This window comes from Ovis canadensis, chromosome 4, assembly GCF_042477335.2.
Source record: "Ovis canadensis isolate MfBH-ARS-UI-01 breed Bighorn chromosome 4, ARS-UI_OviCan_v2, whole genome shotgun sequence".
Lineage (NCBI taxonomy): Eukaryota > Metazoa > Chordata > Mammalia > Artiodactyla > Bovidae > Ovis > Ovis canadensis.
Genome location: NC_091248.1, coordinates 34,089,238 through 34,117,127, shown reverse-complemented (window position 1 = coordinate 34,117,127; position 27,890 = coordinate 34,089,238). Strand labels below are relative to the sequence as shown.

At 38.0% G+C, this 27,890-nt stretch overlaps 1 protein-coding gene across 1 annotated transcript in view; it reads left to right on the top strand.

Annotated features, from left to right (window-relative positions):
* THSD7A (thrombospondin type 1 domain containing 7A) overlaps positions 1-27,890 on the top strand; it is a 478,593-nt gene that overhangs the window by 418,561 nt on the left and 32,142 nt on the right. The window contains exons 12-17 of the mRNA XM_069586624.1: positions 572-766; positions 2,202-2,465; positions 17,571-17,749; positions 19,960-19,965; positions 22,160-22,293; positions 27,083-27,236. Coding sequence (XP_069442725.1) covers positions 572-766; positions 2,202-2,465; positions 17,571-17,749; positions 19,960-19,965; positions 22,160-22,293; positions 27,083-27,236 — 932 coding nt within the window. The remainder of the gene's footprint in view (positions 1-571; positions 767-2,201; positions 2,466-17,570; positions 17,750-19,959; positions 19,966-22,159; positions 22,294-27,082; positions 27,237-27,890) is intronic.

Sequence of the window (27,890 nt, the reverse complement as noted above, 5' to 3'; positions counted from 1 at the left end):
TTGCCTGAAATTTCCGTGCGCAGCAGAGCCTGTCTGTTTTCTCTTTTAAATAATTCATTTCTAAATATAATCCACATGTGACTTAATATCTTTGAAAGTGAAAGTATTAGTTGCTCAATTATGTTCAACTCTTTGCAGTCCCATGGACTATAGCCCGCCAGGTTCCTTTGTCCTTGAAATTCTCCAGGCAAGAATCTTGGAATGGATACCCTTCTCCAGGAGATCTTCCTGACCCAGGGATAGAACCCAGGCCTCCCGCATTGCAGGCAGATTCTTTACCATCTGAACCACCAGGGAAGCCCTAAAATCCTTAATAACATCTAATAAAACCTGCTGTGTGCGTGTGTTTGCTTCTGTTGTGTCTGACGGATATCTATTATTTCTAAAATGCTATAGGATCAATTTAATGACCACTGTGATTACTAGAAACACTCCTACCAGATTTCTGCTGCAAATAAAGAGTCAGAAGAGGATTTCTCCACCTAAGTAAAACAATGTTAGGTTAATTCCTGATTAAGGGTAATTACAGACATTCAAATTCATGATAAATAGCCCTTTGCTTTTCCTTTAGCCATTACTTGTCGAAAGCAAGATGGAGGCCAGGCTGGCATCCATGAATGCCTCCGGTATGCAGGCCCTGTGCCAGCCCTCACCCAAGCCTGCCAGATGCCTTGCCAAGATGACTGTCAGCTCACCAGCTGGTCCAGGTTTTCTTCATGCAATGGAGACTGCGGCGCAGTTAGGACCAGAAAGCGTGCTATCGTTGGTAAGAATAATTGGGATGCCAAAGCCAACACTTGCCAAGGCAGAAAAACATAATAAAAAGTCAGAACAAGATAGTTCTGACAAGGTATTTGGAAAATGCACGAATATGCCTTATTCTCGCTGTCGTAACGCTTAATGTGGTAGTGGAGTCAGAGCTGTATTTTAACATAAGGTGGCGTGACAGATGCATTGTATACTTTTAGTAGAAAAAGTAGCCTTGAAAATTGAACTCTGTCTGCCTAAATGATCTGCGCTAGATTACTTTTTGTTTTAAATATGTACCTTTGTTGAATTACCAATAGACTGTGAGGTGCTTAGAAAAGTTTTTTAGGAACCCAGGGAGAGGTTGTGACTTGATTTTCTTAAGTCATCCTCCTTGTCACAACCTCAGATTATCCCTCATCATCTAGAAGAAAAATACGACATTAATTCTGTATCTGAAAGCTTTATTTTTAAAAGGTAGTCACAGTGGCAAAAAGCATAATGAGCAGAAACAGGAGCCGTCATGCTGAACTAAACTCTGATGCATTCAAAAATACTCAATGGCCAAAGAAACCTAGAAATATTCATGCTAGTAGAGTATTCAGAATTTGAAGCGGTAAAATAGACCAGCTGTCATAATGAAGACTTTTGAAAACTGTATAAGGCAGCTTATGAAAGTTAAATATATATATGACATATATAACTAGTTATGTGCAATATAATTAGTATATATGACATAAATATATGTAATCTAATTAAAATAATGGTTTTATTCAGGCACATATTACTATTATACTTAAGTTTTTATCTTACAAGGGAATTTATTTAGGTTTACACACAAACTATTTCTGATATTTTTATTTAATATTAAACATTTTCATTTTTACTATCATTATTCCCTACATTAATCATCAAGTATGTCAAAATGATTGTTCTTCAGAACTATTGAAAGATGTGAAATCACAATCAGAAAAGTAATGTGAAAGTCTCATTTTCTGAACTATAACCCCTTATATAACTATACCATCTATTTGGACTTAACAGAAAGTTAGTTAACTATGTGGACCCGTGCAGTGACTCTCTCTCTTCATGTCATATTTTTGCACAGATTATAAAGGAGATATTTATGCAGTTACCTCAGACTCCCCAATCAGTGAAAGCACGTGATCATCTGAGAGGATTTTAATCCTTTCGAGGAGTGTAACATTCAGCACAACAGTTAGTGCCTTATTCAAAATGGGCTGTTTTTAATTGAGAACAAAAAGAAAATTTTCACTATGCAAAGCACCCAATATAACAAAAACCTACATAAAAAGCACTGCGGAGGGAGAAAGTGGCATTTATTTATAGGCTACAATTGAATACAGTTAAAAATAAAGAAAGGAAGCTAGGAAAGGAAAAAAACGGATGCTTGGTATTAATAACGGCATTTTCCAACTTAATTTTCTCCACAGGAAAAAGTAAGAAGAAGGAAAAATGTAAAAATTCTCATCTGTACCCCCTGATTGAGACGCAATACTGTCCCTGTGACAAGTATAACGCACAGCCTGTGGGAAACTGGTCCGACTGCATTTTGCCCGAGGGGAAGGCGGAAGTGTTGCTGGGAATGAAGGTCCAAGGAGATGTCAAGGAATGTGGTCAAGGATATCGCTACCAGGCGATGGCGTGCTATGACCAGAATGGCAGGCTGGTGGAGACGTCCAGGTGCAACAGCCACGGTAGTCCAGTTTTTCCTCACTGTTGTACATTGGTTATCTTTGGGGTTGAAACACACCTGTTTCAGGATGGAGGGAAATGAAAGTTTACCGAAGTGAGTTCTATACTGAACAGCAGGGGCACCACCACACTGTATGTCTATCATTAACATGTAACAGGACATTCAGTGGCACTTGTCTCATTGTCCAGAAGTTGGCAACCAAGTCCCAAAGCTGGTGACAGGGAAGCCTTGCTGTGCAGTGCTTAGTCATTCCGTCCTGTCTAACTCTTTGTGGCCATATGGACTGCAACCCGCCAGGCTCCTCTGTCCATGAGATTCTCCAGGCAAGAATACTGGAGTGGGTTACCATGCCCTCCTCCAAGGGATGTTGCTAACCCAGGGATTGAACCCAGGTCCCCCGCATTGCAGGCAGATTCTTTACCAACTGAGCCACCAGGGAGCCTTACATGTAGGCAAATGGTGCCAGAGACCTCCTCTGAGGCTGAGTAGGCTTGACAATCCCCAGCAAGTCTGGGTACAGAGAGTGGGGAGGAGTAGAGAAGATGTGAATATAATTTGAGAATAAAGTTTTGAACTAGACAGACTTTTAAGAACTGAACTGGCAAGATTCGTGATGTGCCTAAGGTACATTCAGTGGCAGAGGAGAAAGATTGAAAGCCATAATTTGTGCAAACTTGAGCATCTCTTGTTTATTCATCATTAAGTTGAGACTGGCCCAAACAAACAAAACCAGAAAAAGGTACGTAGAGTTAGGAAACTTTTGTTTTCCAAGGAAACAAAAAGTATATCAAAAAAAAGAAGCTAAGATACTGTGTTAATGAGTTGCCAAAAGTTTGTAAAGAGTGGTTTTGACCTAAGTATGTAGTGAACTCTGGTTCTACATCATAATATAGTTAGCTTTAAGCAATATTTCTTCATTCTTTTAATGTATCTGTTGTTTTATTATGGAATGAGATGTTTCCTATGGGTCAGCCTGAATCACGGATGTCACTTGAGGATGTCACAAATGTCACAAAATACTGTTTGTACCAGTATTTGCACACATTGGACAGTGATCTTCCTCCTTTCATGGAGGTGACTTGAGAAAGATGAATTAAACTACTAGGAGAGAGGTACATGGTAGTTACCCTCCAACCTTGCTGCTAACTTCTGCCATTGGAACAGAACTCCTCCAGTTTTATTATATAGTTCAGAAGACAACATAAACTAATAGGATCATCTCACATATATAAACCATTATGGGGTATCGTGGTGACACACTTATGGAATCTCTTAAATCTGTCCCCAAAATGAGGTTTCCAAAAACCCTGACTTTTTTTACCTTATCTAATAATTACTGTTATATCAAAGTCTAGTAATAGGAGCCCCCATTATAAGACTCCGTTATGTTGAAGCTCTGGATATAAGAATTTTGTATGTGTACATTTCTAAATTTAAGGTTATTCTATGCATTTAGAACAATATTAAGTTTAGTATGCCTTGAAAAGCTTCAGTAAGAGTAATTGCTTTTTTATTCTCTGTATCAAATAATATTTTTGTTGTTCGGTCGCTAAGTCAGTGTATCCGACTCTGCGACCCCATCAACTGCAGCACACCAGGCTCCTCTGTCCTCCACTATCTCCCAGACTTTGCTCAACTTCATTGAGTCAGTGATGCTATCTAACCATCTCATCCTGTGCCACTCCCTTCTCTTTTAGCCTTCAATCTTTCCCAGTATTGGTCTTTTCCAAAGAGTCAGCTCTTTGCATCGTGTGGGCAAAGTATTGGATCTTCAGCATTAGTACTTCCAGTGAATATTCAGGACTGATTTCCTTTAGGATTGACTGGTTTGATATCCTTGTTGTCCAAGGGACTCTCAAGAGTCTTATCCAGCACCACTGTTCAAAAGCATTAATTCTTCGGCACTCAGCCTTCTTCATGGCCCAACTCTAATAGTTGTACATGACTACTAGAAAAACCGTAGCTTTGACTATACAGATCTTTGTTGGCAAAGTGATGTCTCTGCTTTTGAATATGCTGTCTAGGTTTGTCATAGCTTTCCTTCCAAAGAGCATGCATCTTTTCATATCATGGCTGCAATCACTGTCTGCAGTGATTTTGGAGCCCAAGAAAATAAAATCTGTCACTGCTTCCACATTTTCCCCTTCTATTTGCCATGGAGTGATGGGACCAGAGGCCATGATGTTAGTTTTTTGAATGTTGAGTTTCCAAGCCAGCTTTTTCACTCTCTTCTTTTCACCCTCATCAAGAGGCTCTTTAGTTCCTTTTCACTTTCTACCATTAGAGTGGTATCATCTGCATATCTGAGATTGTTGATATTTCTTCTGGCCGTCTTGATTCCAGCTTGTGCTTCATCCAGCCTGGCATTTCACGTGATGTACTCTCCGTAAGTTAAATAACATAGGTGCCATAAATAGCAGGAAAAATGTAAATGCACCTGCCATTCTGAGGTGATATGATGATAATGTAGAAGATCCATAGTGGGTCATTAAAACGTAAAACTGAAGATCACTTAAAAATGTTTCTCCTGACTTGTAGCATGTAAGTGTTTGCTCACATTTTAAATTGTTACTCGTAGTGAATCACCAAGATAATCATTTGTTTTTAATATAGCATGTAAGCTTTCAGAATGACTCTCATCTGTTCTCTCTTTTACCCTGATCTGCTAATTAGATGCATGAGTGCTTCAGTAAACTACTTAACAGTCAATCTTATTTTTAGGAAAAAAAAAGAAAAAGGAAACTTTAAAAATATCTTGTGACTCTCATGAAAATGTGTCAGTTCAGTTCAGTCACTCAGTCATGTCCGACTCTTTGTGACCCCATGGACTCCAGTACACCAGGCTTCCCTGTCCATCACCAACTCCCGGAGCTTGCTCAAACTCATGTTCATGGAGTCAGTGATGCCATCCAACCATCTCATCCTCTGTCACCCTCTTCTCCTCCTGCCTTCAATCTTTCCCAGCATCAGGGTCTTTTCCAGCAAGTCAGCTCTTCGCATCAGGAGGCCAAAGTATTGAAGTTTCAGCTTCAGCATCAGTCCTTCCAATGAATATTCAGGACTGATTTCCTCTAGGATTGACTGCTTTGACCTCCTTGCAGTCCAAGGGACTCTCAAGAGTCTTCTCCAAAAAAAATGTCTGATCCCTTGAAAAAAGTCTAACTACAGAAAAAACTGAAATTGACCAAAAGCAGTAGACTTCCTGCCTAAGCACTGTCGATTCGAAGCGTGAAGAATTCAGTTCTGTATTTTAAAAGAAGAGCATATCTAGGAAAAAGATGGGTCCCTGGAAGCACTGAAGTTCATGGAAATTGTGAAAGGATCAAAGATCTTCGAGTGAACTGTTCCAATTTAGTTTTTTGTGTCTATCCAGCATCACTCCTTTCTCAGTAAATCTGATCTATGATGCTTATCCAGTGGGATATTTTAGTGTTTGCTAACAGTTTTACTCAAAGTCTGAGGAAATTGACTCTCTATTGCCTGATTTCTTTGGAATTACTACTGATGTTCTGTCAATCCTGATAGTGGAATGCTATCACTGTGGTACTCTATCCTAGGCGTTCTCTAAATTGCAGTTTCTATGACCCCTGCCTTTGCTCAGCCAAATCAGCTTTCCAGATGTATGGTGGAAATGAGATTTTAAAGTGGCTTTCAAGAAAAGTCTCTTACAGCTTTCAGTTTAAACATAAAATTGATCCCCAAGTGTGTGCAGTGCAAAGACACTAATCCCCTGTCCTGTTCAATAGTGGCCTTATGGCATTTCTGTTTAATCTGTGTTATCCATCTGTGGGTCATATTATCAGTTATTATACTGATAAACAGTTTGACTGTCATCAGTTTAAGTATATTACTTTAGGTCATTTCCCATGTGGTTACCATTTAAAAAAAAAAAATATCTGTAACTCAAGGCACAATTCTGTCTGGAATTTCTCACAGTGATAGACTCTGTACTGAAAAGCAATACCAATACTCCAAAAATCAGATCTTAAAGTATACCTGGGAGCCAAATAAATGTTCACCCTTCCTGATACATGGTATTAAATATAGTTCCCATGCAAATGTTAATATATTAATAGATTTTTGGCTATTATCTCTTCTGACCTCATAATACAAACTACATATATTTACTTCTGCTATGAAATCTTGGACAGTGTCACTTTTGGCAACAGACTGTAAATCACTCAAAAACTGAATTACACATTTTCTCCTCACTGCTAGAATCCTCTAAGACCATGATTGTTGTTGTTCATTGCTAACCCGTGTCCAACTCTTTGCCCCCATGGACTGCAGCACGCCAGGCTTTCCTGTCCTTCACTATCTCCCAGAGTTTACTCAAACTCATGTCCATTGATTCAGTGATGCCATCCAACCATTTCATTCTCTGTTGCCTCCTTCTCCTCCTGCCCTCAGTATTTCCCAGCATCAGGGTCTGTTCCAAAGAACTTGATTGGTTTACTAGAAATTGATTGTCTATGCACATAGTACTAGGTACTTCTCCAGTTAATCACTCTTAAAATTTCGCATAACAAGAGGTAGAACATCTGGAATTATGATATCATTTAACCTCTATATTTTGAAGAATCATAGAGGTAACCTAGCTTATGCAAGGTACATGTATACAAGATTCTTATTGAAATGTGACAGATTTTATTATGCTATCCCTCAACCCAACCCAGATCACCCAAAACCCCTTTTTCTGCTCAACATTTTGTATTTCAAAAACATCTATAACTCTATAACATGCCATGTAATTTATTTATTATATTTTTATCTATGTTGTATCTCCTGTACAAAAATGTAGATTGACGAAGTTATCTTTGACTACTGTATTCACTCATGTATCCCAAGCACTAGAACAGTAGGTGCTCAGTAAGTGTTTGTAGAATGAATGAATGAGTGAAGAGTTGGAGAGAATTTTTGTTGCTATGTTTGATCTACAATCAGGCTTGGACACTTTTTTCAAACAGTGTCCTTCCCCCTGTGTCACAGTTCTGGGATATAATCAAACAGATCACTGAGAACTAAGATCTTTGGAATAAACATATACATGCCACAAACTTTCTGTATGCTCTTCATCAAGTATGCATGCTTCTCTCTGCCTACTAAATTGTAGGTAGGTTCAGAATCGCCTGATTTGTACAACACCAGATTTGGACAACAGCTTATCTCTTGGTTTATATTAGCAAACTGTGACAACTTGCTTTTTCCCAGCCTATGTTTACAGCTTCAGTTGGGAATATTGAATTATTATTTAATTCTCTTTGTGTCCACTCAACTTCCCTTGAGAAAATAAGGAATAACATTTCTATTAGATTTATCTCAAAACAACACTTTCAAGGTGAATGAGATAAATTGTAAAAGTGCCAGATACTCAAGTCTTGAGCTCTTTGCATTATGTAATTTCTTCCAGACTCTTCTCTTCAATCTTTACTCTCAGCATATTTGTCTTTGATGTTCCTCATACCGAGTTTAAGCCACAATGCACCATCAACAGATATTCTAAAATTGAACTCATTTTTATTTGTGATGTTTTATCATCTGTTAATGTCAAAGAAACAGAAAAGCCTATCTCATAGGACTGTTTTTCTTGAGCCCATGCTGGTATGTATACATAGGTCTCCTATCACCTAAAAGTAATTTTATATATTGCTGTTGATACCTCGCAAATACTTACCAGCTTGGACAGACTCTGAGGAAACTTGAGAATCAGCTTTAGGTTAAGTTGTCTGTGCACTCAGTTGCTCCATTCATGTCTGACTCTTTACAACCCCGTGGACTGTAGCCTACCAGGCTCCACTGTCCATGGTTAAATTACTTGTTATCAAATGTTTTCCTAAAGGGCCAAAAGCAAATATTTCAGGATCTGCAGGCCAAAAGGTATCTGTAACCACTACCCAATTCTGCAGTTATAGCCTGAAAGCAGCCAGAGACAAGATGTGAGTGAATTGCACAGGTATGTTCCAATAAAACTTTATTTACAAAAATAGGCTGTCAGCCTAGGCTATCATTTGCCAACTGGGATTTGAACCCTTCTTACTCAGACCAGCAGCATAGACATTCCAGAAAAGCCACTGGAAATTCAGCCCACTTTGCAGAGCTGCTGAGTCAGAATCTGCACTCTGACAAGATGGCGGGGAGGTGGGGATGTGCAGAGGGTGTCAAAATAATCAACACCTAATGGATGATAGTTCACTTGCTTACCAGTTGTGGGGAGGAGCACAAACATTAGGAAGTTTTTAAAATCTGTAAATATGGATCTTTATAAAGTCAATGTCTATTTAGGTATAATTTTGAAAACAGAATGAGTTCTGTGGGATCTTCTGTGAAAGGATATTGGCAAGTTAACGATTGCCCTGAGGATGAGGAAAGTCTTTTTTTGGCTCAGACAGGGAAATAGGAGAGAGCTCTGTGTTTATTTACTGCTCTATTCATAAACAGAGTACGGTATTGTGTTAAAGTGTTGTGTGTGCTTTTTAGGAATTTATACTGCCTTTTGACCATCATGCTGGCATTCAGATAGCTGTACTACTTGCTCCAGGACACATTACACTCTTTTAATCATTTCAGTCTTTTAACTAGAGTCGCTATTGAATTGTTCAGCATAGTTTGTCTAATGTCTCAGTGGTATAAGATTAGTTTCCCTTTAACATTAATTCTAAAATATAATGATTTATATTGATTCTTTCATGCTTTCTCTCTTTGCCTAGCATGTTTATGAATGGTATCACAGAGAACCTTCTGGACAGTAATTAATAGCTTTAGCAGTTAATTTTGGAAGCATCGGTGGGGTTCAGAGTATGCCCATTAAAATTTGATATTTTGCAAAACCCTTTCTGGCATCCACAGTCATTCTTACAGGTTGCTTCATAGGGGGTTTGTACTGCAATACTAATTATTTTAATAAAAAGAAAGCTCTGCAAACTTTACAAGTGAAACAAAGGCTTTTTAGTAAGATATTTTCATTTTATAATGATGGCTCACCCTATGGCAACATTTAATATTATTGCATAATAACCTAAATGATCTCCATCTTTATTTCACCAGTTTCCTGCAGTTATGATGTGGATGATTTGAAAACAGGTATCATGTTTGAATGATCGTCCCTCAGTGTTATAAGGAACTGTAAATGCTGGATGCTGCCTTATCAGTCAGAAATTCTTGTATACATGCCACCAAGTGTGGGGTTTTTTAACCTATTAGAATTTATGGGAACAAAAAAAAGACCATCAACAAAACTTAGAAAAGGAATGCATCCTAAGTGTATTTCTTGTACAAGTGCCCAACTGAAATTTTTTAAATTCAGAGAGTACTCAATTTACAAGTAAATTTTAGATCAAGAACATGTACTTTTAAGACATTGTAGAGCTCAGAGTACATCTGAGAAAATTAATTATGGATATGAAGAAAGTAGATTCTGAAATAACCTACATGACCACTGAACCATAATATACCTGGAATGTTTTCCTTTTTGTAATGAAATTCTATAGAAGATGATATAAGTTTAATGTTAAAGGTTAATTAGAAACAAAATGGAGTGAGAAATTGTTCCTTATTGTAGTAGATGCCTGTATTTGAGGAAGAGCATGTTTCATTAAACCAGGAAAAAAGGCAATTTTTTAACTTTTAATTTTTTAAATGAGCTGAAATGGCATGCTGATTTCTCCAAGAAACTTTTTCAGTTGGTAGTATTTTTCTAATGTCTTAATTCATTTTAAAATGTAACCCTTTCATTTGATAACACAGATAAAGCTAGTGTTGCTTTTACAGTTATCTTTCACAATTGGGATCTTTTTCCCTTCAAATGTAAAAAGACAGGCAGAGAGTGGGAGACTTTTCCTGAGGTAGAAGATGCAAGTTTAAAGAACCGGGGAAATGAAGAAGGGGCTACTGTGGATATGTGGGCACAAAAAGAAACCAGGTGCCTAGGGTGGAGTATAAATAAAGTGTGGTACCAGCATTATTTCCTAACAGGCTCCCTGAAGGAGGACCGTAAAGGTTGAGGGTGACTTTCCTTGGCAGTTTCCCTGCAGCTACCATTCATGCTGTATGAGATGGGAATACTTCTGGTGTTATCCCTTAGTTCTGTGTGCTCCATGTCACAGAGACCTCAACTTAACTAGTACTTATAAGGTTTTAAGCTGGGCTCCATGGAGCCCCTCAGGCCAGGCTGTCAAACATAGCCTCCAGGATACTCCATACATGTACTGGGCTTTCTACCTTTTAGGAACAAAGTGTTTCACTGCTTAAAATAAAATTTAACTACCAAGGACAATTCATTATTTGCAACAGCAGCAGAGAAAAATCTATTTACCTTTGTCTTTATCAACAATATCTGCTATTATGTTTTATTCCACAACCTTTCTTTTGGGCTCTGACCCCTCCCCCTCCCCAATGCCTTAGAGGAAAGATAACACTGAGTGAGTGAGGGAAAGTCACTCAGTCGTGTCGACTCTTTAAGACAACCCCATAGTCTATACAGCCCATGGAATTCTCCAGGCCAGAATACTGGAGTGGGTAGCCTTTGCTTCTCCAGGGGATCTTCCCAGCCCAGGGATTGAACCCAGGTCTCCTGCATTGCAGGCTGATTCTTTACCAGCTGAGCCACAAGGGAAGCCCTAAGGTAACACTAACTTAAGGGAAATGATTAGGTGTGGTAATCTTGCTAATAACAATGATAATTTGATTGATAAAACCACAAAGTTGTTCATTACTCATGTTGTGTTATGTTGTTGTTGAGGGTGTTGTAGTTATTCAGTCACTAAGTCTTGTCCGACTCTTTTGCTACCCCAGGGACTATAACCTTCCAGGCTCCTGTCTGTGGGAGAATACTGGAGTGGGCTGTCAGTTTCTCCTCCAGGAGATCTTCCCAACCCAGGAATGGAACCAGAGTCTCCTGCATCGCAGGCAGCTTCTTTACCACTGAGCCACCAGGGAAGCCTATTGTATTATAAGGTTTAATAATTCTTAGAGATACTAACTGACCCTCATATAGAATCCTGTTATATTAATGCCCTGCAAGGCCAAAGTAACTGTAATACCCATTAGTTGAATATAGTCTAATACCCTTTAGTTGAGTGTGTTCTCATTTCAGAACTCCCCCTGTCCTCAGTGGGTAAAGAATCCGTCTGCAATGCAGGTGACACAGGAAACTAAAGTTCGATCCCTGGTCTTTTTCTACTTCAATCATCATCACAATGGTTATGTAGTGAGCAAGGCTTATACATAGGAATTTTTTTGTAAATGCATGAAGAATTAGACATAAACCATATCAATGGGCTCAAAAAGTAACCTGAGAGCACGCCAACATATTTGTGGGCATTTTAAAGTTAAGTTTAAAAGGAACATCTTCACTTGCATTTACTCTCCAGTGTTTAGCCATTTTTTCATTGTTACATTGAAAGCCAGTTTAGCCCTGACAGGAAATTGTAGTTAATCTGAATAAACACACAATGGTCGTTTAAAATAGTCATTAAAAAAATATTCAAGAAGTTTATCTGCATAACTGTTCCCTCTCTCTTTGCCATAAGTTTCACCTTTACTTCTTTAAAACTTTAAAGTATAAACTAAGAAGAAATTTTCTTAAGTTTAGGGGTTTTGTTTTTATTTGTTAGCGTTTGCATTTTTCCCTTATCTAGAAATGGACATAAAAAGGTCTAATTAAACACTAAAATTCTGTACAGCTCAAAACATGAATCCAGTTTGCATTATAATTACAACCTATCGGAATGATCTGTTTCTCATTGGTCCAGTGAGATGCTGTAGGAAAAAGTTAAGAAGCATATAATGCAGTGTGTGAGTCATTCGCCTAGAGATGCACAGTTCATGTTAGCAAAGAAACGATACATAAAAAAAAGAAAGCCCAGGGTAAAAAGAGCTGTTTAACCTAGTTTAATGCAACAATTTTCCAACTTGCTTGACCATGTAATTTATAAAAAATCATGTTTAACAATTATTAGGATCTTCCCAACCCAGGACTCAAACCCGGGTCTCCCACACTGCAGGCAGATTTACTGTCTGAGCCACCAGGGATGCCAAAAATCCAACAAACTAGTGTATAAAGATCATCCTTTGGAAATACTTCACGTCATTGTGTGATTCTTGTTGACTGCAAGAACAGTGCCCTGAAGGATCCAGTTAAAAATAAATCACTCTACTGTTTCAAAGTGAATGTGTTTCCTATTACTTCATAATCTGAACACTCTATCAAATATGTTTATATTGCTGACAAAGCCCAATTTCCAAAATGGGTTCTTAGAACTTTTTTTCTAATTTTTCATATAATATTAGTTAAAATTATAAATGTTAGATTTGGGGAGAAAAAGTCCATAAATGCCTTCATGTATGTAATTATTCTCAAAGCTTTTATGTTGGTTGAATAAGTAAACTTTGGACATGGGCTCTTGCATAAATAAGTTTATTTCCTTTTTAAATAAAATTTACATCTGAAAGTAGAATTCATTTCTGTCACTAACTACCTGGACTTGGGCTAAACTTCACAGGTTAAGGGTTCAGTCCTCTGCAAGACTGCTCTCGCTTCAGACATGAGCTGTGCATGTTCGGGGATCCCAGGTGAGCCTTGCTTCTGACCAACTGGCCACAGATTTCGGGGTCCCCACTACTCCCTCAGGTTCATTAATTCACTGGGATGATTCAGAGAACTTGGAAAGCACCATACTTACAATTAGAGTTTTATTATAGCAAAAGGATAAAAATCAGAACCTGTCAATAGAAGGGACACACAGATGAGGGCTGGGAGGGTCCCAAACACACGGCATCCATGCTGTCTCCCCGTGGAACCAGGAGACATCACTGTCTTAGCCCATGGGTGTCCTTTGCCAGCCTGAGCTTTTGTGTCCAGTTTGCTAGTGGGGAAGGAGTTATTATGTAGGCATTATTAGTTGAATCATTGACCACAGAGTTAAACTCAATCTCCTCTCCCCAGAGGTTCGGAGAATATCAAGAGGCTGAAAGCCCCAAGCTTTTTAAATACATGGTTGGTCTTCGTGGTATAGTCATCCCCCTTCCATAGACATCTTCGCATCAACTCACATGTAGTCTAAGAGGCCCACCATGAATAACAAAGATACTCCTGTCACTCAGGAAATTTCAGAGCTTAGAAGCTGTCTGCCAGGAATCAGGGAAACAGAACAGCCAAAGTCTTCATTATACAGCAGCGTTTTAGAGTTTGCTATTAGAAATGGCCTTGATCGTGAACTACATAGGTATACTGCCTGAATCTGAATGCTCCTAGTCATTGGGTAAGCTATCAGTATTGGAAGAGCAACAGCTACAAAATCTGACAGCAATTAAAACTAATGTTGAAATTTTCTGAGAAAGTCTATAAGTACCTAGTAGATATGAAGAGACATGTATTCACATGTATTTGAAACAAAAATATAAAAATAAAAATAACTGTTTATTGCAGTTACATAAACTTACCTGAATACTTCATTATGAACAGTTTAATTGCCCAGGGTTGATTCATAACCTTTCATACACTGAATGTAAGAATTTTATAGGTAGAACGGTTGATTATAGGAGTTTGGATATCTACATGGTAGTTTAGTTTCCCCAGCTTTTCAAGTTATCTGTTCTTAACATATAATTACAAAAGAATATTCTATTCATTTTGAAACTTCTTTACAGTGACCTTTTTCAGTATTTTCAAATCCATAAGGACCATAGTAGATAAACTTCTAGCTAAATGTTCTCATTTGCAATTGCAGTCATGTGCATATAACACACATTTAAGCAAGATAGATTTTTCAGGTCACTTTTGAGATTAATCTAGATGTTTCCAATGGAGTGCCAGCAGAACTCATTCACACAGCTGTAAATCAGAACCAACCAATATGTTCCACGTGCTTTCAAAATGAATTCTTTAATCTATCAACAGTACACCTTTCAACAGCACAATGTCATAATTGGGAAAGTTGTTGAAAGCTACTTTATCTGCACATTCATAATTCAAATGAATGAGGTGACTGGATGTATCTCAAAGGTCCTCTGGTTGCCACTCAAAGCCTGCTAATTCTGTATTCATTTCAACCTGAAAGCAGCCATCAGAACAGATATAGATAGAAAAACTACAATCAAAATTCAGGAGTTTGATTTGTTCATGTGTCATATTCTGTGTTGAGCTACCAAGTTTTAACACCCTCATTGTGAAGTCATTTATTTATTCCAGCATTCTCGGGAACCATAAATTGCTTCAAGATGCCAGCAGTTTATTTAGCCTTAAAACGCTTCAGATGTTTCTGTCTTTCTATCCCCCATGATCGTTTGGTGTTAATTGCCCTCAAAAATGATCCTAGTGGAGAAGGCAGGGGAATGCTTATCTGGCAGTTCACTAGTAGCATTAAGGATTTTAATTGTACGAGATAAACATGACAGGCAATTATTGAATGTTGTTACACATTAGAAAATTAAAATGGAATGCTAAGCATTATACTCTTTCGCAGTTGTGTCTTTATCTTAGTGCCTAATTTGTATCTTTCAGCAATTTAATAGATTGAGTTTTATTGGAGAGACATTTTCTGGAATACTCTGTTGGAAGATCAAACATAAAAATTTTATATCTGCTTACTTAATAATACAATGTGAATCAAACTGAAGTCAGACATGACACATTTCACCAATGCCGTTGTACTTCAGCAGATAAAAATGGAAAGAATTTCCATTTATCTGTTACTCCGAAGTAGTGACATAAAAATCATGTGAGTCTACTGTCAGTTATAATTACTGAATGACAAAGGTTAGAGGTTTGTTTTTGCAGTTATTTTATCTTTTGCAAGCCAGGAAAGGGGGCGCTAGTGGTAAAGAATCTGCTTGCCAGTGCAGATGACATAAGAGATGCGGGTTTGATCCCTGGGTCAGGAAGATCCCCTGGAGGAGGGCATGGCAACCCACTCCAGTATTCTTGCCTGGAGTATCCCATGGACAGAGAATCCTGGCAGGCTGCAGTTCATAGGGTTGCAAAAAGTCAGATACAACTTAGCACGCACACACGCACAAGGTAGGAAATGAAATTCTAGAAATATTTCAATAATTTATTATATATGAAATACTAGTGTTCTTTTACTAAAGGAGTTTTGATAATATTTGGAAATAGTTGGGTTTTGTTAATTAATTGTCTTTTATAAACGTTAAATAATTTGGTTACTGATGACATGGATTTGTAAGTGACTTCAGACATTTTTAGCTTAACTCAAAATGAATTATATGCCTCAATATAAGAACTAAAACTATAAAACGCTTGGGAAAAAATGGGTGTTTTTGACCTTTATGACCTTGGATTAGATAATTGTTTCCTAGATAGGATATCAAAGCACAGCAATAAAAATAGATAAATTGGACTTCATTATCATTTAAACTTTTGTTCTTCAAAGGACACTAAAATAAAAGAGACATAATAAACGAGTTTTGACAGATGTATAAAGTGGAGCACTCGTATCCTGCTGGTGGTGTCGTCAAATGGTACAGTCACTTTGGAAAACAGTTTGGCATTTCAGTAAAAAGTTAAATAAAGAATTATCATATGATCAGGTAATTCCATTCCTAGATACATACCCAAGGGAACTGAAAACTCATGTGTACAGAAACTTGTACACAAATATTCATAGCATTATTTGTAATGCACAAAACATGAAAACAACTAAAATGTCCATCAATTGAGGAAAGGATTGAAAAATATGATATGTCCATACAATGGAATACTATTTAGTTATAAAAAGGAATACGGCACTGACAAATGTCTCAACATAGAAGAATCCTGAAAACACTGCAGTAAGTAAAAGAAGCCGATCATAAAACATACTGTTTGATTTCATTTTATAAAATGTTCAGAATAGATGTATTCTTAGAGATACAGACTAGATTAGTGGTTGCTTGAGTGCGGGAGGGGAAAGTGGGAAATGGCTGCTAATAGGTAGAGCAGTGCTAATGAAAATGTTCTAAAAGCAGATGGCGGTGATGGTTGCATAAAGACCAAAACATGAGCTGACCTTTATGATATATAAATTATGTCTCAATAAAATTTTTATTACTTAGAGTTCTTAAGAGAAACTGTTTACATTATGGTCATTTCCAAAATGGGCTCTTTGGTGTTGATGTAAAATGGTGAGAGCAGAGTGCTCTCTTGCTTCTAGAACAACCGCTCTCACCGGCAGAGTGCGACAGAAGGTACCATCTGACTCTTGACCAGGGGAATTTTGCTTTTTCCGCTTGTCTTGAGAAAAATAGGGATAAATTGATAACTGTGAAATGCCAAGTTGGTACTAAGGGAATGGTTAAGGAAAATGCTCCCATTTCTCAGGACAAATCAGTAGACTCTTAAATTAATTGACTGCATGATTTGATGGAATGAGTGCTAGACTAGACTCAGATCCTAGCCTCATCTCTGACTGTGTGACCGACCTTGGCCTTTTCAGTTATCTCTCTGTACTTGTTTTCTTGTCTGTCCAGTAGAGCATCAGCACATGCCCACTACATTTATGCTATTTTCCAGAGAATCAAATGAATACGGTATGTGAAGGTGCTTTGAAATTGACAGCACTATAATAATATGAGGCATTATTTATTTAAAATCCTTCATTTTTCTTCATCAGACTTGATTTTCAGTGAAAGCGAAACATAAGGTGCTAAGTTAAATGGTTCCTTTTGAATATTGCTTCAGAGGGTCTGGCTTTCTTCTTGAGGAAGAATGTTGCATGGACTCAGACACTTGAACTTATATGACGTTAGCAGATAGGATTTTATAGAAAACTGTTGTAATTTTTTTAATGTATTATTCTGGCAGCATGAGAATGACATGGCAGCAGACAGGTTATTGTCAATTAAACATGAGCTGTCAGAAAGTCAGAAATGTTGAAATATGGTGAGCATGAATCCTAAGCAGATCATATGGCAGCTGCTTAGCTGTTATTTTAACAGAGTCACTGTGTTATGTGTCATTTTCCTGCAGGATTTAATTTGAGTCCCTAATGACAGAGAAACCTCTACATTTGCATGTTGCTGCCAAGTCCTTCTAAACGGGCTGGAATGGTGGGTGGTAATAGCCAAGTGACATGCGGAGGAGATGGCTCTTGTCTCATTTTTGTCCACTCAGGTTACATTGAAGAGGCCTGCATCATCCCCTGCCCCTCAGACTGCAAGCTCAGTGAGTGGTCCAACTGGTCGCGCTGCAGCAAGTCCTGTGGGAGCGGTGTGAAGGTTCGGTCTAAATGGCTGCGTGAAAAACCCTACAATGGAGGGAGGCCATGCCCCAAACTGGACCATGTCAACCAGGTATCTTCTGCTCTTGGGAATTTTGTAAAATACTTCTTAGATGCACATTGATTTCTTTTTTTTTTTAATCCAAAATAGAGAATAATAACCCCTGAATAAGATATGTGACCCACTTTATCTTTACAATGCTTGAGTAAATTATTAAAATTACAAGTCAGATGGATGATTTCTGTATTCTCAAGAGATTTAATATACTATATGTGTATATATGTGCATATTAATATAATGGAAATAAAAAATGAAATCTACCTTTGAAATACTGTCAAGGTATTTGATCTGTTGTTATACAATAATTTGAGTGTTGGGAGCAAGAGTGTCTTATCTGATAAATCCATTAGACTCAGAAAAAAAATCTCAATTGCCAACCATACAAATTAAAATCAAGGAAGGTATGTAGGGTGTGGGTCAAAAATTGGGAAATATATTCTGTTGATATGAAATATGATAAGATGAAAGAGATATGAAGATGGTGTCAAAGTAACTCTGTGTTATCTATCAATTTGGTGATTGGCCTTTCAGTATTATTTGGAACTTTTTGGAAATAAAGAGTGAAATATCTAATAGGGGGAATTGTTTAATATAAGATTGCTAGTTTAATGTAACATAAGATTCATCAGACAGTTTTTGCCATGTTTGGCCTACATGAGGATTAACAAAGAGTGAATTTCACACTAGATATGAAGATATGTACGTGGATATTAAGATGTATGTTTAAGTCACAAAAGGACAAAGTTATATGTATGAACTAAATTTAAATATGTAGGTATGCTTCATACACACATAGATTGTCTAATTTTAATCTTCAAATACACTGCTCGCCCATATGCATTTGCCTTCCCAAAATAACCTTTGTTCATCACAATAAAATTACAGAGAAATAAAAATAACTTTTGAATAAAGCAATTAAGGGGCCAGGAAAGTGGAGAATTAAATTGCATAGAAAGTCTTCTAAAAGAATGTTGATTTTTCCCAAGTAAAATTGCTAAACTTGCCTTTAAAGAAATGCAACTAAAGGTGACTAATATACTGCACTGCTGCCACCTACTGGTAATCGAGTGTCTCTACCCCAGTAACAATTTCTGAAGAAGAAAATGCATGATCCTGATGCACTTTTCTGAAATGCAGAATGTAATGTTCTGCATTTCTGAAATGTAATGTTTGTAATACAAAAGAACATTTTTCTAGAAGTTTTGAAGTATTGAATTTCCAGTAGTGAACTTAAATTTCAATAATTTTTATTCATGTTTTGAATAAATTCTACACATTTTCTTACCTTCAGTGTGTATGTGCACAGCCAGACAGAATTTAAGTTTTGTTTGCCTCAGCGTCTTTTATGTAGTGAATTTAGAAAAGCTCAAAATGGCTTTGCCAAGTTGTCTTTGCTACTAAAACTTTTACCTAAGCCACTTCTGTGTCACTCAGAAAATCTAATGCAGAGCATGATATCTGAGTATGTGTTACCAGACTACTGGTGGTATATTGAGACATGTACAATGGAAAAATCAAAACTGAGACAGGAAATAATAGATTTCTGAATCTTTGAGCATAAATGTTCCACATTAAAAGTAGAAACTTCTAAGGATTCATTTGTTAGTAAAATGTAAGAAAAGTAAAGAATATGCAAAGGTTTGTGTAACTGAAAATTGGGGGAGAGTTGGTATAAATTTGTGAAAATTATAAGTCGTATAGATTTTTACTGCAGCCATACAGTCCTCAATAAGTAACCTGTGGTAGTTTGCCTTGAAAATGGTTTCTGAGGTTCCATTTTCCATTTGAGGAAGCAAATACTCATTTCCTCAGAAATATGGGTGAATGAATTGATCAAGATCAACCAGTCTATAAATAGTCCACTCACAGTTTGGTCCACCAGATATTTGCAGTCATATATTAATTCCCCGTGATACGTATTTTGAGGTCTACTCGGTTTTCTAAAATTTCTTCATCCTGCCTTTCAGATCCTTTCCTGGACTGTGCTGTTTGCAATTCATTTGTGTATCTTAATTTTAAATAATAATAATGAGGTGGCTTTTCTATTTCAAAGTCTAAAATAAATGTTTGAGTCATTTACCAAAAAAAAAAAAAAGACACCCACCTTTTTTATATGGATAATACTTGAGACTTAGAACGTGAGATCTTGTTGCCAAATATACCAACATTTTAACCTGTCTGTTTCTCTCCCTTTGCTTCCTTCCTGGTGAACCCTGCTCCAGGCCCAGGTAAGAACTGCTAAACCTCATGGTTCATGACAGACTGCTGTTGGTTTCCATTTTACTCCTGGCATCAGAGAAATGACTTCTTTTTATCTTTCACACAAACGAAGTCATATTTTTTATAAAACTTTTCTTCTGCAGCTGTTCCCTTTTTTTCCCCTAACATGTTACATGCGTTTTCTCGTTTTAAAATCAAGGCCTAAGGTTCGGGGATGGGGAGAACAAGCTTAAATCTCTCTCCTTGAAAAGGCAGCGACACCTCCTGTCTCATGCTTCTTGGGTGAGGGAGAGGAGTAGGTGGGCTCCAAATGGTCTCAGGAGGCTGCTCTGAACTGATTTGTATTCTCTCCAGCGTAGGAGATTAAAATGAAAGCTGTCAAAGGACTAGAAAAGATGGCATTTCCCCTTCAATCGTTCCCTTCTGCACAGCATGTAGGGTAGTGTTTTACTAAATACTAAAATAGTCTTTCAGAGAAGGCAATGGCAACCCACTCCAGTACTCTTGCCTAGAAAATCCCATGGGCGGATGAGCCTGGTAGGTTGCAGTCCATGGGGTCGCGAAGAGTCGGACACGACTGAAGCGACTTAGCAGCAGTAGCAGCAGCAGGAAAATAGCATTCAGTCCTATTTTAATGCAGCACACAATGTGAAGGTGACCACTTGTGACAGTCTTTACAGATTCTTACTCCAACAGTGCATACTTTTTCCTGTGTGTGGTAGGTCAACTTTATTCACTTTCCAGGGATGTTTAGTAAACCTAAAATTTGCACAAAGAATGTTCCAATGGACTATTTAAATCTGTATTTTCTGGAATTGAATAACTATATAAAATATTCACGTAGTGTTGTGTATGGGTGGGTATTATAAAGTGGGAAATAGAGTTGAATTATCATAGATTTTGAAATAATTTTAAGAGGCATTTTTCTTTAATGATTGAGTCAGCTCTGTTGCAGTGGATTAACGTCCTTTTTTTTTTTAATTAATTTACTCCATTTTTCTCTCTCACTAAGAAAAGACTATATGTTGGTTCATTGTGCTAAAAATCCTGAAACCCACCACCGACACCACCACAAACCTGGACCTGCAAGTCTTAATGGGCACCAGAGCACAGACAATTTGCTTTATTTCATGTGGCCCTCACTGCTTTGCAGCTGTGTAATATGAGACCAACTTCAGACCTTACTTCTAAACCCTAAATGATTTAAGATAACTTTATTTAAGATAGCTGTATTTCATATTATTTGTCTTTTAATTTCCTATATGGAACATGAAAAAAATTTTATTGGTATACATACTTATTTGGAAAATGAGCCAAATTATATTTATCTGAAAATAACTACTTTTATATGCTGTGTTCTTACTGTTGTTCAGTTGCTAAGTCACATCCAACTCTTTGTGACCCCATGGACTGCCCCATGCCAGGCTCCTCTGTCCTCCACTATCTCACAGAGTTTGCTCAGATTCATGTCCACTGAGTCAGTGATGCTATCTAACCATCTCATCCTCTGCTGCCTTCTTCTCCTGTTGCCTTTCAGTCTCTCCCACAGCATCAGGGTCTTTTCCAATGAGTCAGTTCTTTGCATCAGGTGGCCAAAATATTGGAGCTTGAGGTTCAGCATCAGTCCTTCCAATGAATATTCAGGGTTGATTTCCTTTAGGGTTGACTGGTTTGATCTCCTTGCAGTCCAAGGGACTCTCAAGTGTCTTCTCCCAAACCACAATTTCAAAAGTGTTGTTATATGCTTCCTTAATTACTTAAAAATTAATGATAATTCTTCTATTCATTTATTCATCTTACTTAACAAGTCTCTATAGAATGCCTCACATATGAACACCCTGGGCTAAGTACTGAAGACACAGGAAACTGTGACCAGGAGGGATGCCCCAGGAAGTTATAATACCATGTGGTAAGGGTCAGTCCAGGAAAGCACGGAGTGTGTCTGATGTGGTCCGTGAGGTCTGATCTCCAGCTGCAGTGTGTTCGCAGATCGGCAGAACGCAACAGGGCTAGCCCTGCCTGCCCTTCACTGCTGTAACTCGAGGTCTCACAAGGGCCTCCATGTTCCTGTTTTAGGACAATGAACAGTGAAAGAGAGGCTGGTGTAAGAGTGAAATATCATGATCACTGAAATGTGAGGTGTCCCCTCTCACCTTCTCAGGCTCCGTGCAGTGAGATCACTGAGAGCCATGTGTGTTTCAGGTGTATGAGGTCGTCCCTTGCCACAGTGACTGCAGCCAGTACATATGGGTCACAGAGCCGTGGAGCATCTGCAAGGTGACCTTTGTGAACACACGGGACAACTGCGGAGAGGGGGTGCAAACCCGAAAAGTGAGGTAAGGTCAAGCACGGGGAAGCAAAGGCGCCGCCACCTCCCGAGTTCTTGTGTGCCAACCTGACCTTGGCCTCCCCCCAGGTCTCCTGAGTGAAGTTGTCTTCAGTTTTACTTCTAGGGTCTTGTGTTCATGGAAAGCTCTGAGAAGATCTGCTTCCAGCAGCAGTTTGTCACCCTCCGCCTTCTGACTTTTGGAGGCTTTGCTTCACGGTGCTCTTGCCGGGAAAAGGCTGCGTGGTGAATGTGAGCTGGACTAAATGCAGATTTTCCAACCCCAATCAGTTCTTCCTTAAAGGTCAACTGTATTTCCAACCATAGCTCAGTGATAATCGTTTATAAACTTTTTATCCTTAGCATCGAACTGTCCACCTTTTGAATACTCCCATTGCCCTGGGAAGCCTTCACTAAAAGCCCTAGCTGGCTAGTGCCACTCATGTGTTATCAGTGACCAGTGGCCAGTAGGGTAGCCACTCACTACGTGTGGCTATTTCACTTGAAATCTAAACTAGTGAAAATTAAATAAAATGCATTTCCTCAGCCACACTAGACCCATTCTAAGTGCTCCTTAGTCGGAGGGGGCTAGTGGCTGTTCTTTGAGACAGCACAGTATTTTTCCATTGTCGTAGAAAGTATGAGAGCCTTGTTCGACTTCTGAGCAGCCTTGTTCTATAATGCCCCACATACCCCTTAGGGTTTCAAAAGATCCATCTATATGTCTGTCCCCTTTATTAAATGCTATCTCTCCAAACTGAGACACTGTTGTAGTCATAGAAATTCTCTAAAACCCAATACGATTGAAATATTGTAATAAATATGGTTTAGTTGCTAAGTTGTCTCTGACTCTTGTGACCCCATGGACTGCAGCCCACCAGGCTCCTCTGTCCATGAGATTTTCCAGGCAAGAGTACAGGAGTGGGTAGCCATTCCCTTCTCCAGGGGATCTTCCTAAGCCAGGAATTGAACCCAGGTCTCCTGCATTGCAGGCAGATTCTATTGACTGAGCTACAAGGGAAGCCTGTAATAAGGGTAATACAATTAAATTAACTCATTAAATTGTACCTAAAGCATCTGCATATGATTCTTAAGGGTCTCAAACCTGGGAAATCAGTATATGAGGCTTTATTGTCACCACTTTAAGAGAAGATTCAAAAGTACTAAGTAATTAATGTGCCTAAGCAGACAGTGACTGAAGTGACGGAGTTGCATTGAAACGCAAATGTCACTCTTTAGCCAGTTTATCCTAACTCTACTGAGTGATACACGGTAAAGAAAAATATAAACCATCCAAAGCTTTACAACTTCCAATTGTGAAGAATTCCATTCTTACTCATGACATAACTTGTGAATTTAAGATGACTGTTTCTTTATCTGTTTCAGTAGGAAAGTAGAGCAAATTAATGTTTATATCATAAAACTCTGTGTAAAACATTGGCTCTGATAAAAATAATCTCTCTCTCTCTTTTTTTTTAAACCTCACTCAACTCTCAATTTATTTTCTGAATATTAAAAAGTGGGTGAAGTGGAGGGTGGAGAAAATGAGTTAATAGGGAAACAGGGAAGAAAAAGATATTCTGTTTTCTACTACTCTTCTGCCAAATTTAAATTTTATCTTTAAAATATAAAAGTATTTTCTTTATATTAAAAATTTGATAAAGTTGGGGTTTTTGTTAATATAAAAATCACAGTAGCTTCTTTCAGCTTTCCCTCCAGCTCCCTATTCATATATGTTGCTTCTTTTTGCTTTCCAAATGGCTATTGTCAATGTTTTCAAACACATTTTAAACAAAGTAACTTTTAAAGTTAACCTATTTTTTCAGTAAACATTTTTAACACAAAGAGAGAATTGATGAAAATTTCTTATCATGTAATAATGTTCCTTAAGGTTAAATGTCGTGTTAGATGCAACCATTGGGTGACATTTCAGGACAAATACATCTATAAGGAAGTGTGAAAGTGAAAGTCACTCAGTCGTGTCTGACTCTTTGTGACCCCACGGACTATACAGCCCATGGAATTCTCCAGGCCAAAATACTGGAGTGGGTAGCATTTCCCTTCTCCAGGGGATCTTCCCAACCCAGGGATTAAAGCCAGGTCTCCCACATTGGAGGCAGATTCTTTACCAGCTGAGCCACAAGGGGAGCCCAGGAATGCTGGAGTGGGTAGCCTATCCCTTCTCCAGCGGATCTTTCGGACCCAGGTATCAAATTGGGATCTCCTGCATTGCAGGCAAATTCTTTACCAGCTGAGCTGCTACAGAAGCCCTTATAGGGTGGTGTGACGTATCAAAGGCTGAATAATAGTAGTGATTTGCCCTGGTGAGACAGAATATTTTTTCATTGACATTTTTCTAAAATTTCCAGCACATGATGATAATAAAAACCGGTCAGGTTTGGTTATTTCTGTTGCTTCTGAAATCTCTGCAGGCAAGCTACCCCCTTACTGCCACAACTGTGGTGGGTGCCTGGCTCCACCCGTGGCCCCAGTTTTATGCCCAGGTTCTATGCTCTGTTTTCTAAAACAGTTTGATATTCTCACAGCATAATCCCTTCTCTTATGGAATGGAAAAAGTCCAGGCATTTGAAGAAAGCAAATGAACTTAAATTGCCTTCCTTTAGGCTCGAGACTTGATCCAAATAGTTTTTCTGTATTCTGCAGTGCTAAATAGGGTGGTGGGACTACACCACTATCCCCATTCTACAGTGATAAAAATATCATTAATACAAAATCAAATAAATAAAACTTACAAATAATCTGAATGTCAACAAGAAGGGTTTTTGTTTTTTTTTTGCATTTGTGGCACATTTAAATGATGAAATTGCAAAATTCAAATGTAATCATTAAAAAGTATGTTTTAGGAAAATAGCTAATAACACAAGATATTTATCATATATTATTAATGTTTTTCCTAAATGGTACAAATAGTAGGTAAAGTTTATTCCTATTTAATGAAATGAAAATATATGTTTAAATACAGTAGTTGGCTAAGAGTGATTCTCTCTGATATAATGTAGTGAATTTTTTATTATTTCTTCTGATTTTCCTAAAATGAATTTATTACTTGTATAATAAAAACTGAAGGAAAAGAAAAGCCTTTGAAAATAAAAAGTTTTATGTATATAAGTACTTAATAGAGTATTGAACATCTGTCCCTAACTCTGGATCAATAGGTAATTTTGCAAGTTAATCCTTGTACATCATGTCAGAGCCTAACATGAATGCAATCTTTTCTTAGCAGCAAATCCAACTTTGGAGATTGAACTGTCCTGTCTGTTCCATGTCCTCTCAGAGCTGCTGTCAACAGAGCATTTTTAAAATGCCAGTGAAGCTAGAAATTTTTTCCTAGGACACTAAAATTCTCCCCCCAAAATGTATAATTTATTTTTTTCCTTCAACAGTGATATTGCAAAAAAAAGTCTACAGTTTGTAGGTTTTTGTGGTTACTTTTTAGTTTTTAATTTATCTTTAATTGAAGGATAATTGCTTTATAGTATTGTGGTGTTTTCTGCCAAACATCAACATGAGTGATTACTTTTTATATTTATATTCAGCATACAAAAAAATGGAGAGCTGGGTATCTGCATGGATATTTTTTCAGGTTACAAACCCAGTTAAGACGAAGCCAACAGCATAGTTTTCCAGTTTTTGATGCATCCCACAGGAAACCCACGTTTCTCTTAAAATCAGCAGCACGGTATGGAAAGGTGATTCTGCAGAGTAGATCTGTCAAGATGCAGTCTCCCTACTGATTGTAAATCCCTGAGAAAAGTTGAGATTCCAGGTATAATTGGTAATATAATGCAACCAACAGTTTAAAACATTGCAATGGGTTTGAGGCTTAAGAGCCCAAGCCTTCCTCTTCATCTCCTGCAATACAGTTCTCTTCCCAAACTTAATAATTTGGTTGACCTTCTCTGAGTCACAAATGAGAGATAAAGTTTTTGTCTTCTATTAGAAAAGTGCCTGGAGAGATTAACTATGGTAAAAAGCGAAGTCCAATATACTAGCCACTTTAATTAGATTCCCAAGAGATGAGTTAAAGAGCCCTTTATGACTGCTCACAACACAATGAAATGTAATAAAATGTTTGGATTTATTCTGTTAAAAGAAAACTAACAAAAAAAAAAGGTCAAGATATAGGAAGACCCCAGCAACCCCATTTAGAGAAGTCATGCTATTACTCTAATGATTGTCTCTCACTTCTGGCTTTCTTTTAAGGTTATCAGCAAATGGGAAGCGAAAATTACTTGTTAAATGACAAAATAACTTGATAAATGTCATCAGTTACTTTCAAAAGCAGTTAATGAGACCCCTGCCTAGGAGATTTCAATGTGCCGTGTCCGCCATCATATATGAATCTAACTTCTCTGTGGAATCCACTGTTTTTCTTGAAAGAAAAAAAAATGCATTATATTCCAAAATTGCAACCCATCTCTGAATATCTTTGGCCAATGCTTTAGTTTCATCATGATAATTTAGGTGTAAATAAATGACTGTCTCCTTTCAGAGGAAGACGCATAGAGTTTGCATATACAGAGTATACACATAGTGGCTACAGTTTAAAAGATGATAATGATACATGCAAGTAGAGATTTTTAAGTCACACTGAATGGCTCCAACTGTTTATGGGAGGCAGAGATCTTCTGTGTCTTTACGTTTGGAGAATTTTATTCATTAAATGCCAAGCTCCCCATACCCTGCCTCCATGGTGATGTCTTAAGAGAAACCTTGAACCTTGTGGGTTGGCCATTGTTTGTCCACATTCCTTCACTGATAGACGTGTTTTCTTCTAGATGCATGCAGAACACAGCAGATGGCCCCTCTGACCACGTAGAAGATTACCTCTGTGACCCAGAAGAGATGCCCCTGGGCTCTCGAGAGTGCAAACTGCCATGTCCTGAGGATTGTGTGGTATCCGAATGGGGTCCGTGGACCCGATGCTCTTTGGTGAGACAATTAACCATTTGTTGATGTAGAATTTGCTAAATTCCTTACCACTAAAGCTTTCAAACTACCATTAAGAAAAGAAAACTTGGTTACTGAATTAGTTACCAAAGCAAGGTGTGCTGTCGGCTACTTCATTCTTACAAATGCGCTATTTAAAATCAGCAGTGTTTAGACTCATCCCGGCACAGCTTAGCCTCTTGCAAACTTTATACTCCTTCACCATCCTCCTAATCCTAGCACAAAAATGCCTTTAGATTGATTTATGAGTACACAGCATGTTAAAAACTGCAGTGGTGATAATGATTCCCTCCAGGTAAAGAGATAAAGAATGAGCCTCTAGTAAAAGTACTTTCATGGTGTCAAGTTGTTATCATCCCTTGCTTGTTGCCCAGGCCATTTTATTTAAATCGTAGGAATAATCTTTCACACTGTGGGGATATGGCAGCAGCAGTATTGACACTAAAACTCAAAAGATTCTGGTAAAAAAGGAAGTAGAAAAAAGGAAGCTGGGCATCAATGAATCTCTTTCCAGGCACTGACTGAGCATCTTTGGACCTGGAAAGCCAGCTGAGAGTTTCAAATTGCACTGAGCTTCTAGATTTCAGCAGCCCATGGGGCACTTCCATGGGCCCTGGGGAGGAGAGTCACTGAAAC